The sequence below is a fragment of the Ranitomeya variabilis genome, chromosome 2 (assembly GCF_051348905.1).
Source record: "Ranitomeya variabilis isolate aRanVar5 chromosome 2, aRanVar5.hap1, whole genome shotgun sequence".
Classification (NCBI taxonomy): Eukaryota; Metazoa; Chordata; class Amphibia; order Anura; family Dendrobatidae; genus Ranitomeya; species Ranitomeya variabilis.
The window spans coordinates 548346968-548363693 of record NC_135233.1 but is presented as its reverse complement, the minus strand read 5'-3'; the positions used below and the strand labels follow the sequence as shown (position 1 = coordinate 548363693).

General features: G+C 46.8%; 1 protein-coding gene across 2 annotated transcripts in view; it reads right to left on the bottom strand.

Moving 5' to 3' along the window:
* Positions 1-16726, bottom strand: part of NECAB2 (N-terminal EF-hand calcium binding protein 2) — a 414952-nt gene that overhangs the window by 182400 nt on the left and 215826 nt on the right. For both annotated transcript variants that reach the window (XM_077288176.1, XM_077288177.1), the window contains exon 4: positions 500-525. In XM_077288176.1, coding sequence (XP_077144291.1) covers positions 500-525 — 26 coding nt within the window. The remainder of the gene's footprint in view (positions 1-499; positions 526-16726) is intronic.

The window sequence follows — 16726 nt, the reverse complement described above, 5'->3', positions numbered from 1 at the left end:
CATTAAGTGATCATCATGCATGTTTGTGTTTTATGACTCCATCACGGTTTATAGGAGTGGTCTCATCCAGAGTTAAAAAATAAAGAAGGGGCTTAAAAGAGTCATCTCAAATATTTATCTCCTGTCCACAGAATAGTGGATAAAAGTATAATAGGTGGCACCCCCAAAATCACAAAAATAAAGATCTCAATCCTATTTGTGAATGGAGTCATGGTGTGCATGTGTGACCACCACACCATTTCTATCTATTTCATGTACACTACCATTTTTCTAGACAAAAAAATGAAAGGAGTGGTGGTCAAGTATGTGTACTGTGGTCCATTCATACATTCAAGGGACCTTGGGATTCCCAATGTCCTCAATGATGGAGGTCCCTCAGCAATCATACACGTTTCTCCTTTTCTGTGGATAGGTGATGAATGTCGTTTATGGAACAACCCTTCCACCAGGGGCAAATGCTATATACTGGTTTTATAATAGATCATAAGGGGGATCTTACCACAAAGTTCTCTAGTATCCACATTACTGCAGCACAAGAAAAGGAAAGAAGGAAGGAAAAGAACAGAGTTAGTAAGAGGAAAGCATTGGACTGTGCATGCAGTATTAGCCATCATTATCAGACATACATCATAAAAGAGTATTCCAATCTCAGATATTAAACACCTGTACACTGCAGATCAGCTCCTATTTAATTCAGATGTTCAGCACACGGGAGCGTCCACAGTGTTCTGCTCCGTTCCGTCTGGCATCTGCTGGAGCTGGTGACAGGTGGAGGTGCCGGGAATCAAAACCCCACTAATTGGATATTGGTGACCTAAGGATATGTCATCAGTACTAATGTAGAGTAAACCAAATCTTACAGTTACTATATTTTTCTACTCTTGCACCCTTGGTCACTTTCGATTTTCTTTTACTTGTTTTACATTTCTTTTTTCTGTTTTCTTCCACCCAAATATGACTATTGAATGGCACCCCACAGGACAAGTACCAATTTAGAGATACTATTTCTTTTCTTCTCCATAAATAGGATTATCAGACCACATTTATTGCTGATACACAGGATAGGTAAGTAATGCAAGATTGGGATTGCTGTGACCCCCACCAATCACAATAACGGGGGTCTTGTGGTAGTATACATGATGACTATCACATATGTACAACAATCTCATAGACCCACAAAAGTGAATTCAGTAGTGGTCATGCATGGGGCTTTCTGGAATCTTTGGCGGTCCCTGAAGTCAGATCACCACAGGTCACACATTTCTCTCCTATCCTGTAGCTAGCTGGTAAATGTTCTTGGTGGGATAACTCCTGAGCTGAACTCCGAATTCTTCCCTCTCTCGATTAGCAGGATACAGTGTATTGTGGGGAGCAAAGATGACAATTACGCAGATACTGACAACACTAACAGATAGAGAGAGTATAGACAACCATTCTGTGTGAAAGCAACAGAATAAGAAAGCATGCGGATGTGAACGGGAGAATAACTCTATACTTTCCAAAGTCTGTAAAAACAGCTACATACAATTATAATACTATAATAATCGACAATTTAAACAGTGAAATGACGATGAGACTTGAGATACGTCTTACAACAAAAGCCCCACAAACAGATTAATGTAACAGCTCTGCCAGGAAAGGCTGGAGAGAGACTTGTCAGACTGGCGCCTTGACAGCGACGAGAAAAATAAACCTCTATCTGTAGATTTCAGAAATAATTACAATGACTGCAAAGCAGAAATTGGAAAAATAATTGGATGTCAGCCTAGTTAATTATAGTAGAACCAAAGAGGTCCTACCTGTGCCCATTCACCTGTCCTCTGACAAATCTACTTACGGTACTCTAAATCAGCCAAAAAGAGAAGCAGAGATAAAGAAGCAATGAGGTCTCCTCTGAAAACGCCTTTAAAACACTGCCGTACCAATATGAACTTCTGGGACCAGGAGGAATGGGTTAACTCCCTCAACCGGCACTGAAATTCCTCTCCCTGAAGGTACGCCTTGTCTAACTACACTGCCTGAAAATTAAATTAAAATCTATGAAGCGAAGGGATGTTAATTACTTCACAAATGAGAATAACCAGAGAGAGAGGAACACTTGAAACACAAGACTGGATGATTTACAATGTGACCTACGAGAATTGCTACGGTCACATAGTCGTTGTATAGTCTATGTTACCAGAAGTGCTGGGAGCAGTAGTCTATGGGAACTCAAAACGTTACCACTTATATGTCAGGTAAATGGAGTCAGCGGGAGTTCCCTGCACAGTCAGGTGTCTGAGTTTGCCACTGTGCAGGGAAAAATCCCATTTATGCCATCACTTTATAAGATGGGAAACCCCTTTAAAGAGCTCCATGGGCATAAATCATTAACAGCGCGTACTTCCAGATATTCTGAGAAAAAAAATTGTGCCCCGGATGGTGATCTTGTACTTCCTAACTTCCTATGTTTGTCTTATTACAGGGGAACTTTGCTATAGACAATTTCTACTTATTAGAAGAGTTCCTTTTACAAAAGCGGACCATAAAGCATCCCAGTGGTGAGATCCAGCAGTCAGCTACTCTGTCGGAAAATGTGAAGGTAACCACAGGAACATAAGAGTTATTCCCAAAGAACAAAGTTATTCTTATCCTTTGCTTTGGACAGGGAAGAATTTGCTGATTGCTATGTGTCTGACCACTGAGACCCCCAGAGATTGCAAGATTAAGACTCCGACACCATGAAAACATGGCTCTGAAGCCCTCATTTCAGTGGAGTGAAGGTGTGCATGCTCAACTGCCGATCCATTCTTCATCACTAAGATTTCCGGAGAAAGCCAAAATGGCCATTTCTTCCAGTACCATACACAATGAATAGAGCAGAGGCCAATCATTTACACATCTGCTATCTTCAAGGCAGGACCCTGCAGTCCAATTCTCAGGGGTTTCCAGATCTCCATTCTCTGGACCACCATTGAGTCCCTGAATGATCAGCAAGTCATCGCCTATCTTAAGGACATAGCGTATAAATAGTTTTTTTTGGAATAACTCCTAAAACATTACACAGTGCCTAGTGAAATCAATGGCTTTGTAATCGAGGACAAGTCAAATACTCCAAAGTGACAGTCAATGTACCAGCTCTGGACAAAAAATGGGATTCCTTAATACATATATATCAATGAGTTATTTAAAAGGACTGTCTGGTTTAGATAGTTCATAGGAAAGAAATCCTACAAATTCCCTACAGCCTATAGATGGCAATGAACGCACTGTAATGCTTTGCTTTTCACGGGGTGGAGGAATGAAGACTATCGAGGTCTGCAGATTACATCTGACTAGGGTTGAGCGAAACGGATCGGACAAATTCAAAAATCGCCGACTTTCGGCAAAGTCGAGTTTCATGAAACCCGACCCAATCCCAGTGTGGGATCGGCCATGCGGTCGGCGATCTTCGCGCCAAAGTCGCGTTTCGTATGACACGTTCAGCGCCATTTCTCAGCCAATGAAGAAGGACGCAGAGTGTGGGCAGCGTAATAACATGGGTCTTGGTACCCACCATCTTAGAGAAGGCCATGACAGTGATTGGCTTGCTTTCTGCGGAGTCACAGGGGGTATAAAGGGGCGTGCATGCCGACCGCCATCTTACTTCTGCCGATCTTAGCATAGGGAGAGATTGCTGCAGCTTCGTCAGAAGAAGGGCTATAGTTAAGGAGGGAAGATTAACCTCCAAACCGCTTGTGCTGTAGCGAATTTCCACTGTCCAACACCACCTTTTTTTGCAGGGACAGTGGAGGCTATATCTTTGTGCATCAGCTCTGTAGCTTATTAGGCTGCCTTATAAGGCTCCCTGCATTGCCGTTTGCACCGCTGCTGTGCAAACCAACTGCTTTTTAACAGCAAAAATCCTGTTGCTCCTTTCTGCAGTTATCTTGATTATTTGCCCACACTTTTGTGTGCAGCAGTCCTTTTTGTTGCTGCCATACTTGTCCTGAGAACATTGTAGGGAGATTGAAATTGTACTACAGTCCTTGGATTTTTTCAGATATCTTCCAGCCACTTTCTGCCACTTACATTGTGTTGTGTTACACACTGGGCCTGAGTTGTGGTCCTGTCTCCCCCCCCCAAAAAGGGAGATTTAAATTGTTACAAAGTGGATATACATCAGTTCTGTTAGTTTGTCGTATATCAGCCAGCCACGTTCTGCCACTTACATTGTGTTGTAAAAAACACTGGGCCTGAGTTTGGGTTCAGTCTCCCCCCAAAAAAAGTGAGATCGAAATTCTCACAAAGTAGATATATACCTCAGTCCTCTTAGTTTGTGGTGTATCAGCCAGCCACTTGCTGTCACTTACATTGTGTTGTGTTATACACTGGGCCTGAGTTGTGGTGCAGTCTCCCCCCAAAAAAAGGGAGAATTAAATTCTCAACAAGTTTATATACACCTTCTACCTTGTTTTACAGGTTGTTATTTTGGTTAGATTTGGTCTGGTGGAAGAGGCCGTGGGCGGTCGTTGCCAGCTGGTAATGATGGTGGTGGTGGTGGTGGAGCATCTGGTGGTAGTGGAAAAGCAAAATAGCAGCTAAGGCTGGAGGTGTTGAGCCAGCGTCATCGTCTGGCTACACAAGGCCTCGAAGGCTCCCTTATCTGGGAGTAGGAAAACCGCTTTTAAAGCCAGAGAAGCAGGAAAAAGTTTTGGCTTTCCTTGCTGACTCAGCCTCTAGCTCTTTCGCCTCCTCTTCAGAAAGAGCCAAATTTAAAAGCAGCGAGTCGTCAGTGGATGCTCCCGGTCAGGAACAAGTCGCTTCCTTGTGCCTTTCACCCAAAACAACAGTGAAGGATGTGTCAGGCGACACAACAGGTTACTCCATGGAGCTCTTTACACATACCGTGCCTGGGTTAGAAAGGGAAATTGTTAACAGCCCATTACAAAATGAATCGGACATGGAGTGCACTGATGCACAGCCACAGCTAGATTATTATGCTGTTCCATTGACTCAGATCACTACATTGCCCTCGCAGTGTACGGAGCCAGAAACTGACCCTGATGAGACTATGGTGCCCCGTCCCGAACACTATAGCACCTTACACGGTGACACAGAGAAAAGTGCACATGACATTGAAGAGGAGGTGATAGATGACCCAGTTGTTGACCCAGATTGGCAGCCATTGGGGGAAGAGGGTGCCACTGACAGTAGCTCAGAAGCGGAGGAGGATGATCCGCAGCAGCCATCTACATCGCAACAGCTTTCATCTGGCAGGCCCGTCTCCGGCCAAAAACGTTTGTCAACCAAAAAAACAGTTTTAGGACAGCGTGGCCATCCGGTGAACGTAGCACAGCGTGCAATGCCTGAAAAGGTATTCCATAGTAGGAATAGTGGAGTGTGGCAATTTTTTAACCAAGATCCGAATGATCAGTGCAAAGTTATCTGTAAGAAATGCTCAAAGACCTTTAGCAGAGGGAAGAATCCCCAAAATTTAAATACAACGTGCATGCGTAGACATTTAACCAGCATGCACTTGCAAGTCTGGACTAACTACCAAACGTCCCGTACCGTTGGTGCACCTGCTCAGAATGAAGGTAGTCAGCAACGCTACATTGCTTCCCTCACTGTAAGCCCACCGGTTAGGACACCACCAGCAGCAAATGTGGAGGTATCGTTGCAAGGCCAAAGCAGTCAGGGAATCACAAGGTTTTTGGTAGGAAATACTGTATGTAGGTCAACATCAAGAATACCATCACCAACCTTCTCTCAATCCGCCATGTCCACCACCACCACCACCGCTTGTTCCACCATATGCAGCTCTCCAGTCCAGCTCACCCTACAAGAGACTCTTGTTTGGACAAGAAAGTACTCATCCTCTCATCCACGTACACAGGGTTTGAATGGCCTCATTGCTAGACTAATCTCGTTAGAGATGATGCCCTACCGGTTGGATGAAAGCGAAGCTTTCAAAGACCTGATAGCCTACGCAGCACCACGCTATGACCTACCCAGTCGGCACTTCTTTGCGAGAACAGCCATCCCAGCCCTCCACCAGCATGTCAAAGACCGCATTGTCCATGCACTGAGGCAATCAGTCAGTGGAAAGGTCCACCTCACAACAGATGCTTGGACCAGTAGGCATGGCCAGGGACGTTACGTGTCCATCACAGCGTACTGGGTTAATGTGGTGGATGCAGGGTCCACAGGGGACAGCCATAGTGGGACAGTTCTGCCTAGCCCATGGTCTAGGAAACAGTTGGCTGTAGGTGTTCGCCACCCCTCCTCCTCCTCCCCCTCCTCCTCCCGAAGCCAAAGCTCGTCCACAGAGCGCAGTCACACGACAACTCCATCGGCAGCTGCCAGTGTTGCACACGAGGTATCCCATTATCGAACAGCTAGTGGTAAGCGTCAGCAGGCTGTGTTGCAAATGTTGGGCGACAACAGACACACCGCGGAAATTCTGGCCGAGTACTTGCAGCAAAAAACTCAGTCATGGCTGGGCAGTGTACATCTTGAGGCAGGCAAGGTAGTCAGTGATAACGGAAGGAATTTTATGGCTGCCATAGCCCTTTCAGAACTGAAACACATACCTTTCCTGGCTCACACCTTGAACATGGTGGTGCAGTGCTTCCTGAAAAATTATCCGGGGTTACCAGCCCTGCTCCTGAAGGTGCAAAGACTTTGCTCGCACATCCGCCGGTCGCCCGTACACTCCAGCCGTATGCTGAACCATCAGCAATCGCTGAATCTTACCCAGCACCGCCTAATAATCGACGTTGCAACAAGGTGTTACTCCACACTGCACATGCTTCAGAGGCTGTGCTAACAGAGGCGTGCTGTAATGTATTTATGGGAGGATACACATACACGGGCAGGCAGTTGGATGGCAGACATGGAGTTGTCTGGTGTGCCGTGGTCGAAGCTACAAGACCTCTGTCAAGTCCTTCAGTGTTCTGAGGAATGCACATGGCTGGTAAGTGCAGACGACGCAATCATAAGCATGGGCATCCCACTAATGTGTCTGCTGATGCAAAGTTTGACACACATTAAGGAGCAGGCGTCTGCAGCCGAAGATGAGGGAAGCCTTGATGACAGTCAGCCATTGTCTGCTAAGGGAACTCTCCTGGACGAGGTGGCGGATGAAGAGGAGGAGGAGGATGATGATGGGGATGAATATTTATGGGAGGAGGATGCTTCTCAGGGGGCAATAGAAATTGGTGGCGTTGCAAGGTCAGGTACAGGGTTTTTGCGGGACACAAGTGATGTTGATTTGCAAGAAAGTGCTCCTCAACCCAGCACAAGCCGTGAATTGACACCTGGAACATTGGCCCACATGGCTGAGTATGCCTTGCGTATCCTAAAAAAGGGACCCCCGCATTATCAAAATGATGACCGATGACGATTACTGGTTGGCCTGCCTCCTGGATCCACGATATAAAGGAAAATTACAAAATATCATGCCACATGAGAACCTTGAGCAAAAACTGGCAACCAAACAAGCAAGTCTTGTTGACCGTTTGGTTCAGGCATTCCCAGCACACAGCGGCGGTGATGGTTCTAACACGAGGCGTAGTGGGCAACATGGCAGAGGTGTTAGAGGTGCAAAAATCCGAAGTGGCGTTGGACAGAGGGGTTTTATGGCCAGGTTGTGGAGTGATTTCGCAATGACCGCTGACACGACAGGTACTGCTGCATCGATTCAAAGTGACAGGAGACAGCATTTGTCCAGTATGGTTACAAGCTACTTTTCCGTGCTTATCTATGTTCTCCCTCACAGGTCATTCCCCTTTGATTACTGGGCATCTAAAATAGACACCTGGGCTGAATTGGCAGAATATGCATTACAGGAGCTCGCTTGCCCTGCTGCTAGTGTGCTATCCGAAAGAGTCTTCAGTGCAGCTGGTTCAATACTGACCGAAAAAAGGACTCGTCTGGCTACCCAAAATGTCGATGACCTAACCTTCATTAAAATGAACCAATCATGGATTTCCAATTATTTGGCCCCACCTTCCCCTGCTGACACGTAGCTTGCCTGAAAAATGTCTTGCTTTTGGCCTCCTCTTACGGACTGCTCCAATTCCTCCATTTGCAGCTGCTGAATGTCCACCATAGGCCATTTTTATACCTCCCTAAATGGGCTGACGTGCAAGTGCCGTTTGCCTGGACAGGTGGGTGTGCCCACTCTTGGGCGACGGCACTGGCACAGGGTCCCTCATAGTACAATGAAGTGTCTCTGACGGTGGTGGTGCACAACCAACATCAGACACACCATCGTAATATGAGAGGCCCTGTGCCAGTACCGCAGCCCACGAGAGAGTGTTCCCCCCCAGCTCGAACAGTGCTCTACTACTTGCAACACTTACCTCTCCCTGCTCCACCACTGTGTAGTCTGTGCTGTTAAATCCTTTAATGGCACTGCCAATACAAATTTGTTGAAACGATAGATGATAGTTAAAATATACAGGGGCTCTGGCCTCCATTTAGACCAGTTAAAACATTGTGCCTACTACCACTGTCTGCTACTGAGCAGAGGAGCCCACCCCTGTACCTAGCTATGCCACCTGGTTCTTTCTGAAAAAATTTTTGGCAGACATTTAGCCTACTTTATTATTAGGGCCTACTCACTGTCAGCCACTCCTTACAATTGTCCTCCGCTGAACCAAGCAACGCCACCAGTTTATTCCTGTTACCAATTTTGAACTGCTTTTAGCCTACTTACTTATTTGGGCCTACTAACTGTGTCTGCCTCCCACTACAGTTGTCCTCCACTGAACAAAGCTATGCCACCTGTTTAGTCCTTTTACCAGTTTTGATCTGCATTTAGCCTACTTACTTATTTAGGCCTACTAACTGTGTCTACCTCCCATTACAGTTGTCCTCCACTGAACAAAGCTATGCCACCTGTTTAGTCCTTTTACCAGTTTTGAACTGCATTTAGCCTACTTATTTTAGCCTACTAACTGTGTCTACCTCCCATTACAGTTGTCCTCCACTGAACAAAGCTATGCCGCCTATTTAGTCCTTTTATCAGTTTTGAACTGCATTTAGCCTACTTATTTGGGCCTACTAACTGTGTCTGCCTCCCATTACAGTTGTCCTCCACAGAACAAAGCTATGCCACCTGTTTAGTCCTTTTACCAGTTTTGAACTGCATTTAGCCTACTTATTTGGGCCTACTAACTGTGTCTGCCTCCCATTACAGTTGTCCTCCACTGAACAAAGCTATGCCGCCTGTTTAGTCCTTTTACCAGTTTTGAACTGCTTTTAGCCTACTTACTTATTTGGGCCTACTCACTGTGTCAGCCTCTCATTACATTTGTCCTCCACTGAACAAATCAATACCGCCTGGTTAGTCCCGTTACCAATTTTAAACTGCATTTAGCTAACTTTATTATTTGGGCCTAGATCTGTGTTTCCTCCTCATCCTGCCCATTGCCCAGCCACTACTAGATGAGTCCGCTGGTACATTGACCCAGATCACTACATTCCCCTTGCACTCTACACAGCCAGAATCTGACCCTGCTGAAAGTCAGGTTCCCCTTCCCGCATACTATACCACCTTACACGGGGACAAAGAGGAAGGTGCAGATGAAAGTGCAGGTTCCTTCATCAGGTGGGGGGGGAGCATACTCGTTGGTGACATCACTGGCACAGGGCCCATCATAGTACGCAAAAGTGTCTCTGCTGGTGGGAGGTGCCACCGCCGTCAAAAACACCACCGTACTTTGAGGGGCCCTGTGCCAGTGCCAATGCAAACGAGTGGGTCCCCCCTGCTTGCTCAGGATGACAGCACTTGCAAAGTTTAAATACTTACCTCTCCCTGCTCCACTGCCGTGACTTATTCCGCGCTTAATAGGCCCACAAAAAACTTGATGCAGCCATACCCCCCCACAACTTTAGCCAAATGAGCCACAGTTTTCAATGCTGTAAAATAAGTAAAATAAGATTGACAAGCTTCAGTAATAAGAAGTGATGTTTTTGGCATTAAAATGGGCACTGTAGGTGTTTTCCTGTCCTCCACTCTCTGCCGACTTTGATTCCCCATTGACTTGCATTGGGTTTCGTGTTTCGGTTGGCCCTCGATTTTTCGCAATAATCGGCCGATTTCACCCGACCAGACTTTTCACAAAGTTGGGTTTTGCGAAACCTGACTCGATCCATAAAAAGTAAAAGTCGCTCAACCCTACTGCCCAGCCATGACTGAGTTTCTTGCTGCAAGTACTCGGCCAGAACTTCCGCGGTGTGTCTGTTGTCGCCCAAACACTTCATTTGCAACACAGCCTGCTGACGCTTACCACTAGCTGTTCGATAATGGGATACCTCGTGTGCAACACTGGCAGCTGCCGATGGAGTTGTCGTGCGATTGCGCTCTGTGGACGAGCTTTGGCTTCTGGAGGAGGAGGGGGAGGAGGAGGAGGGGTGGCGAACGCCTACAGCCAACTGTCCCACTATGGCTGTCCCCTGTGGACCCTGCATCCACCACATTAACCCAGTGTGCCATGATGGACATGTAACGTCCCTGGCCATGCCTACTGGTCCATGCATCTGTTGTGAGGTGCACCTTTCCACTGACTGATTGTCCATGCATTGAGGCAATGCGGTCTTTGACATGCTGGTGGAGGGCTGGGATGGCTGTTCTCGCAAAGAAGTGCCGACTGGGTAGGTCATAGCGTGGTACTGCGTAGGCCATCAGGTCTTTGAAAGCTTCGCTTTCAACCAACCGGTAGGGCATCATCTCTAACGAGATTAGTCTAGCATTGAGGCCGTTCAAACCCTGTGTACGCGGATGAGAGGATGAGTACTTTCTTGTCCTAACGAGAGTCTCTTGTAGGGTGAGCTGGACTGGAGAGCTGCATATGGTGGGACTAGCGTTGGTGGTGGTGGACATGGCGGATTGAGAGAGGGTTGGTGATGGTATTCTTTATGTGTGCTTACATACAGTGTTTCCTACCAAAAACCTTGTGATTCCCTGACTGCTTTGGCCTTGCGACGATACCTCCACATTTGCTGCTGGTGGTGTCCTAACCGGTGGGCTTACAGTGAGGGAAGCAATGTAGCATTGCTGACTACCTTCATTCTGAGCAGGTGCACCAATGGTACGGGACGTTTGGTAGTTAGTCCAAGCTTGCAAGTGCATGCTGGTTAAATGCACGTTGTATTTAAATTTTGGGGATTCTTCCCTCTGCTATAGGTCTTTGAGCATTTCTTACAGATAACTTTGCACTGATCATTCGGATCTTGGTTAAAAAATTGCCACGCTCCACTATTCCTACTATGGAATACCTTTTCAGGCATTGCACGCTGTGCTACTTTCACCGGATGGCCACGCTGTCCTAAAACTGTTTTTTTGGTTGACAAACGTTTTTGTCCTGAGACGGGCCTGCCAGTGAAAGCTGTTGCGATGTAGATGGCTGCTGCAGATCATCCTCCTCCGCTTCTGAGCTACTGTCAGCGGCACCCTCTTCCCCCAATGGCTGCCAATCTGGGTCAACAACTGGGTCATCTATCACCTCCTCTTCAATGTCATGTGCACCTTTCTCTGTGTCACCGTGTAAGGTGCTATAGCGTTCGGGACGGGGCACCATAGTCTCATCAGGGTCAGTTTCTGGCTCCGTACACTGTGAGGGCAATGTAGTGATCTGAGTCAATGGAACAGCATAATAATCTAGCTGTGGCTGTGCATCAGTGCACTCCATGTCTGATTCATCTTGTAATGGGCTGTTAACAATTTCCCTTTCTAACCCAGGCAGGGTATGTGTAAAGAGCTCCATGGAGTAACCTGTTGTGTCGCCTGACGCATCCTTCACTGTTGTTTTGGGTGAAGGACACAAGGAAGCGACTTGTTCCTGACCGGGAGCATCCACTGACGACTCGCTGCTTTTAAATTTGGGACTTTCTGAAGAGGAGCCGCAAGAGCTAGAGGATGAGTCAGCAAGGAAAGCCAAAACTTTTTCCTGCTGCTCCGGCTTTAAAAGTGGTTTTCCTACTCCCAGATAAGGGAGCCTTCGAGGCCTTGTGTAGCCAGACGATGACGCTGGCTCAACACCTCCAGCCTTAGCTGCTATTTTGCTTTTCCCACTACCACCAGATGCTCCACCACCACCACCATCAGTACCAGCTGGCAACGACCGACCACGGCCTCTTCCACCAGACTTCCTCATTTTTGGGAAAACCTAACCAAAATAACAACTGTTATATGGTACTGTAAAACAAGGTAGAAGGCGTATATAAACTTGTATATAAACTTGTGTATAACACAACACAATGTAAGTGGCAGCAAGTGGCTGGCTGATACACAACAAACTAAGAGGACTGTGGTATATCCACTTTGTGAGAATTTCAATCTCACTTTTTTTTTTTTTTGGGGGGGGGAGACTGAACCCAAACTCAGGCCCAGTGTATTTTACTACGCAATGTGTTGTGATTCGGTTCATGGGCTCCCCCGGTGGTCTCTTGTGGTACTGGTGTCCTGCAAGCTTTGCCTTCTCAGTTCACCTGTTCCTATCAGGATGTGGGAGTATCCTATTTAACCTTGCTCCTCAGTCATTCTAATGCTGGCCATCAATGTATCCAGAGTGATTCTGTTGCATGTTCCTGCTCCCAGTTTTCTGCTCAGCTAAGTTGGACACTTTAGTCCTTAAGTCTATTTTTTGTATGTTTGTCCAGTTTGCACTTATGTGAATCTCTGCAGCTGGAAGCTCTTGTTGGGCTGAAATTACCACTCCGGTGTCATGAGTTGTCACATGAGTTAAGGTAATTTCAGGATGGTGTTTTGAAGGGTTTTGCAGCTGACCGCGAAGTCCTCTGTTGTATCTTTCTGCTATTTAGTTAGCGGGCCTCTCTGTGCTAAATCTGCTTTCATACTACGTGTGTCTTTTCATCTGCTCTCACCGTTATTATATGTGGGGGGCTGCTATCTCCTGTGGGGACATTCTCTGGAGGCAAGCCAGGACTGTGTTTTCTTCTACCAGGGGTAGTTAGTTCTCCGGCTGGCGCGCGGCATCTAGAGACAACGCAGGAATGCCCCCTGGCTACTTCTAGTGTGGTGTGTAGGTTTAGCATCGCGGTCAGCTCTAGTTTCCATCACCCGAGAGCTTGTCCGTTTATTCTATGCTTCTGATGTTTCCTTGCCATTGGAAACCATAACAGTATGGCCAGCCCCAAATGTTTAATCTATAGGCTGAAGCAGGAGAGAAAAGGAACTGTGTGAAACTTTTTTTTTTTTTTTCCCTTCCTCTGAAGTTGCACTCTAGCTCTAATTGCAGTCTCCTGTTTTCCTCTCCTCTTAACCCCTGAATGGCTCAGACTTTATCTGTTGAAATATGGATCCCCAGAGTCTGGCTACCAATTTGAATAATCTTGCCTCTAAAGTTCAGAATATACAAGATTTTTTGTCAAATGCCCCTTCGGTCTTTCAGTCTTTTGTGCACAATATTTTCCGTGAATATCTGGATAAATTTATGATTGTGTATTTGGACGATATCTTGATTTTTTCGGATGACTGGGAATCTCATGTTCAACAAGTTAGGAGGGTTTTTCAGGTTTTGCGGACCAATTCTCTGTTTGTTAAAGGTTCAAAGTGTGTTTTTGGGGTTCAGAAGATTTCTTTTTTGGGGTACATTTTTTCCCCCTCTTCTATTGAGATGGATCCTGTGAAGGTTCGGGCTATTTGTGACTGGACGCAACCGACTTCTCTTAAGGGCCTTCAGAAATATTTGGGCTTTGCTAACTTTTATCGTCGATTCATAACTGGTTTTTCTAGCGTTGTCAGGCCTTTGACTGATTTGACTAAAAAGGGTGCTGATGTTGCAGATTGGTCTCCTGCTGCTGTGGAGGCCTTTCGGGAGCTTAAGCGCCGTTTTTCTTCTGCTCCGGTGTTGTGCCAGCCTGATGTTTCTCTTCCTTTTCAGGTGGAAGTTGATGCTTCCGAGATCGGAGCGGGGGCGGTTTTGTCGCAGAAAAGTTCAGATTGTTCAGTGATGAGACCTTGTGCGTTCTTTTCTCGAAAATTTTCGCCCGCCGAGCGAAATTATGACGTCGGTAATCGGGAGCTTTTGGCGATGAAGTGGGCATTCGAGGAGTGGCGTCATTGGCTTGAGGGTGCTAAACATCAGGTGGTGGTCTTGACTGATCACAAAAATTTGATTTATCTTGAGTCGGCCAGACGTCTGAATCCTAGACAGGCGTGCTGGTCGTTGTTTTTCTCCCGGTTTAATTTTGTGGTTTCGTATCTGCCAGGTACTAAGAATGTGAAGGCGGATGCCCTTTCTAGGAGTTTTGAACCTGATTCCCCTGGTGATTCTAAACCTACGGGTATACTTAAGGATGGGGTGATATTGTCTGCTGTCTTCCCAGACCGGCGACGTGCTTTACAAGAGTTTCAGGCGGATCGGCCTGATCGTTGTCCGCCTGGTAGATTGTTTGTGCCGGATGAGTGGACCAATAGAGTCATCTCGGAGGTTCATTCTTCTGCGTTGGCAGGTCATCCGGGAATTTTTGGTACCAGAGATTTGGTGGCTAGGTCCTTCTGGTGGCCTTCCCTGTCTCGGGACGTGCGTACTTTTGTGCAGTCTTGCGATGTTTGTGCTCGGGCCAAGCCTTGTTGTTCTCGGGCTAGTGGGTTGTTGTTGCCCTTGCCTGTTCCTAAGAGGCCTTGGACACACATCTCTATGGATTTTATTTCTGATCTCCCTGTTTCTCAGAAGATGTCCGTCATTTGGGTGGTGTGTGACCGCTTTTCTAAGATGGTTCATTTGGTGCCCTTGCCCAAGCTGCCTTCCTCATCTGAGTTGGTGCCCCTGTTTTTTCAGAATGTGGTTCGGCTGCATGGTATTCCGGAGAATATCGTTTCCGACAGGGGATCCCAGTTTGTGTCCAGATTTTGGCGGGCGTTTTGTGCCAGGATGGGCATTGATTTGTCTTTTTTGTCTGCATTTCATCCCCAGACAAATGGCCAGACGGAACGTACTAATCAGACCATGGAGACTTATTTGAGGTGTTTCGTGTCTGCTGATCAGGATGACTGGGTCTCCTTTTTGCCGTTGGCTGAGTTTGCCCTTAATAATCGGGCCAGTTCTGCCACTTTTGTCTCCCCTTTCTTTTGCAATTCAGGGTTCCATCCTCGTTTTTCATCTGGTCAGGTGGAGTCTTCGGATTGTCCTGGAGTGGATACCATGGTGGATAGGTTGCATCGTATTTGGGGGCAGGTGGTGGACAATTTGGAGTTGTCCCAGGAGAGGACTCAACGTTTTGCTAATCGCCATCGTCGTGTTGGTCCTCGTCTTCGTGTTGGGGACTTGGTGTGGTTGTCCTCCCGTTTTGTCCCTATGAGGGTCTCTTCTCCTAAGTTTAAGCCTCGCTTCATCGGTCCTTATAAGATTTTGGAAATTCTTAACCCTGTGTCTTTTCGTTTGGACCTCCCAGCATCCTTTGCTATCCATAATGTCTTCCATCGGTCATTATTGCGGAGGTATGAGGTACCACTTGTGCCTTCTGTTGAGCCTCCTGCTCCTGTGCTGGTTGAGGGTGAATTGGAGTACGTGGTGGAGAAAATCTTGGACTCCCGTGTTTCCAGACGGAGACTTCAATATCTGGTGAAATGGAAGGGCTACGGTCAAGAGGATAATTCTTGGGTTACAGCTTCTGATGTTCATGCTTCTGATTTGGTCCGTGCCTTTCATAGGGCTCATCCAGATCGCCCTGGTGGTTCTTGTGAGGGTTCGGTGCCCCCTCCTTAAGGGGGGGGGGTACTGTTGTGATTCGGTTCATGGGCTCCCCCGGTGGTCTCTTGTGGTACTGGTGTCCTGCAAGCTTTGCCTTCTCAGTTCACCTGTTCCTATCAGGATGTGGGAGTATCCTATTTAACCTTGCTCCTCAGTCATTCTAATGCTGGCCATCAATGTATCCAGAGTGATTCTGTTGCATGTTCCTGCTCCCAGTTTTCTGCTCAGCTAAGTTGGACACTTTAGTCCTTAAGTCTATTTTTTGTATGTTTGTCCAGTTTGCACTTATGTGAATCTCTGCAGCTGGAAGCTCTTGTTGGGCTGAAATTACCACTCCGGTGTCATGAGTTGTCACATGAGTTAAGGTAATTTCAGGATGGTGTTTTGAAGGGTTTTGCAGCTGACCGCGAAGTCCTCTGTTGTATCTTTCTGCTATTTAGTTAGCGGGCCTCTCTGTGCTAAATCTGCTTTCATACTACGTGTGTCTTTTCATCTGCTCTCACCGTTATTATATGTGGGGGGCTGCTATCTCCTGTGGGGACATTCTCTGGAGGCAAGCCAGGACTGTGTTTTCTTCTACCAGGGGTAGTTAGTTCTCCAGCTGGCGCGCGGCATCTAGAGACAACACAGGAATGCCCCCTGGCTACTTCTAGTGTGGTGTGTAGGTTTAGCATCGCGGTCAGCTCTAGTTTCCATCACCCGAGAGCTTGTCCGTTTATTCTATGCTTCTGATGTTTCCTTGCCATTGGAAACCATAACAGCAATGTGAGTGGAAGCAAGTGGCTGGTTGATACACGACAAACTAAGAGGACTGACGTATATCCACTTTGTGAGAATTTGAATCTCACTTTTTTGGGGGGGAGACTGAACCCAAACTCAGGCCCAGTGTATTTTACAACACAATATAAGTGGCAGAACGTGGCTGGCTGATATACGACAAACTAACAGAACTGACGTATATCCACTTTGTGACAATTTGAATCTCCCTTTTTTTGGGGGGAGACAGCACCACAACTTAGGCCCAGTGTGTAACACAACAC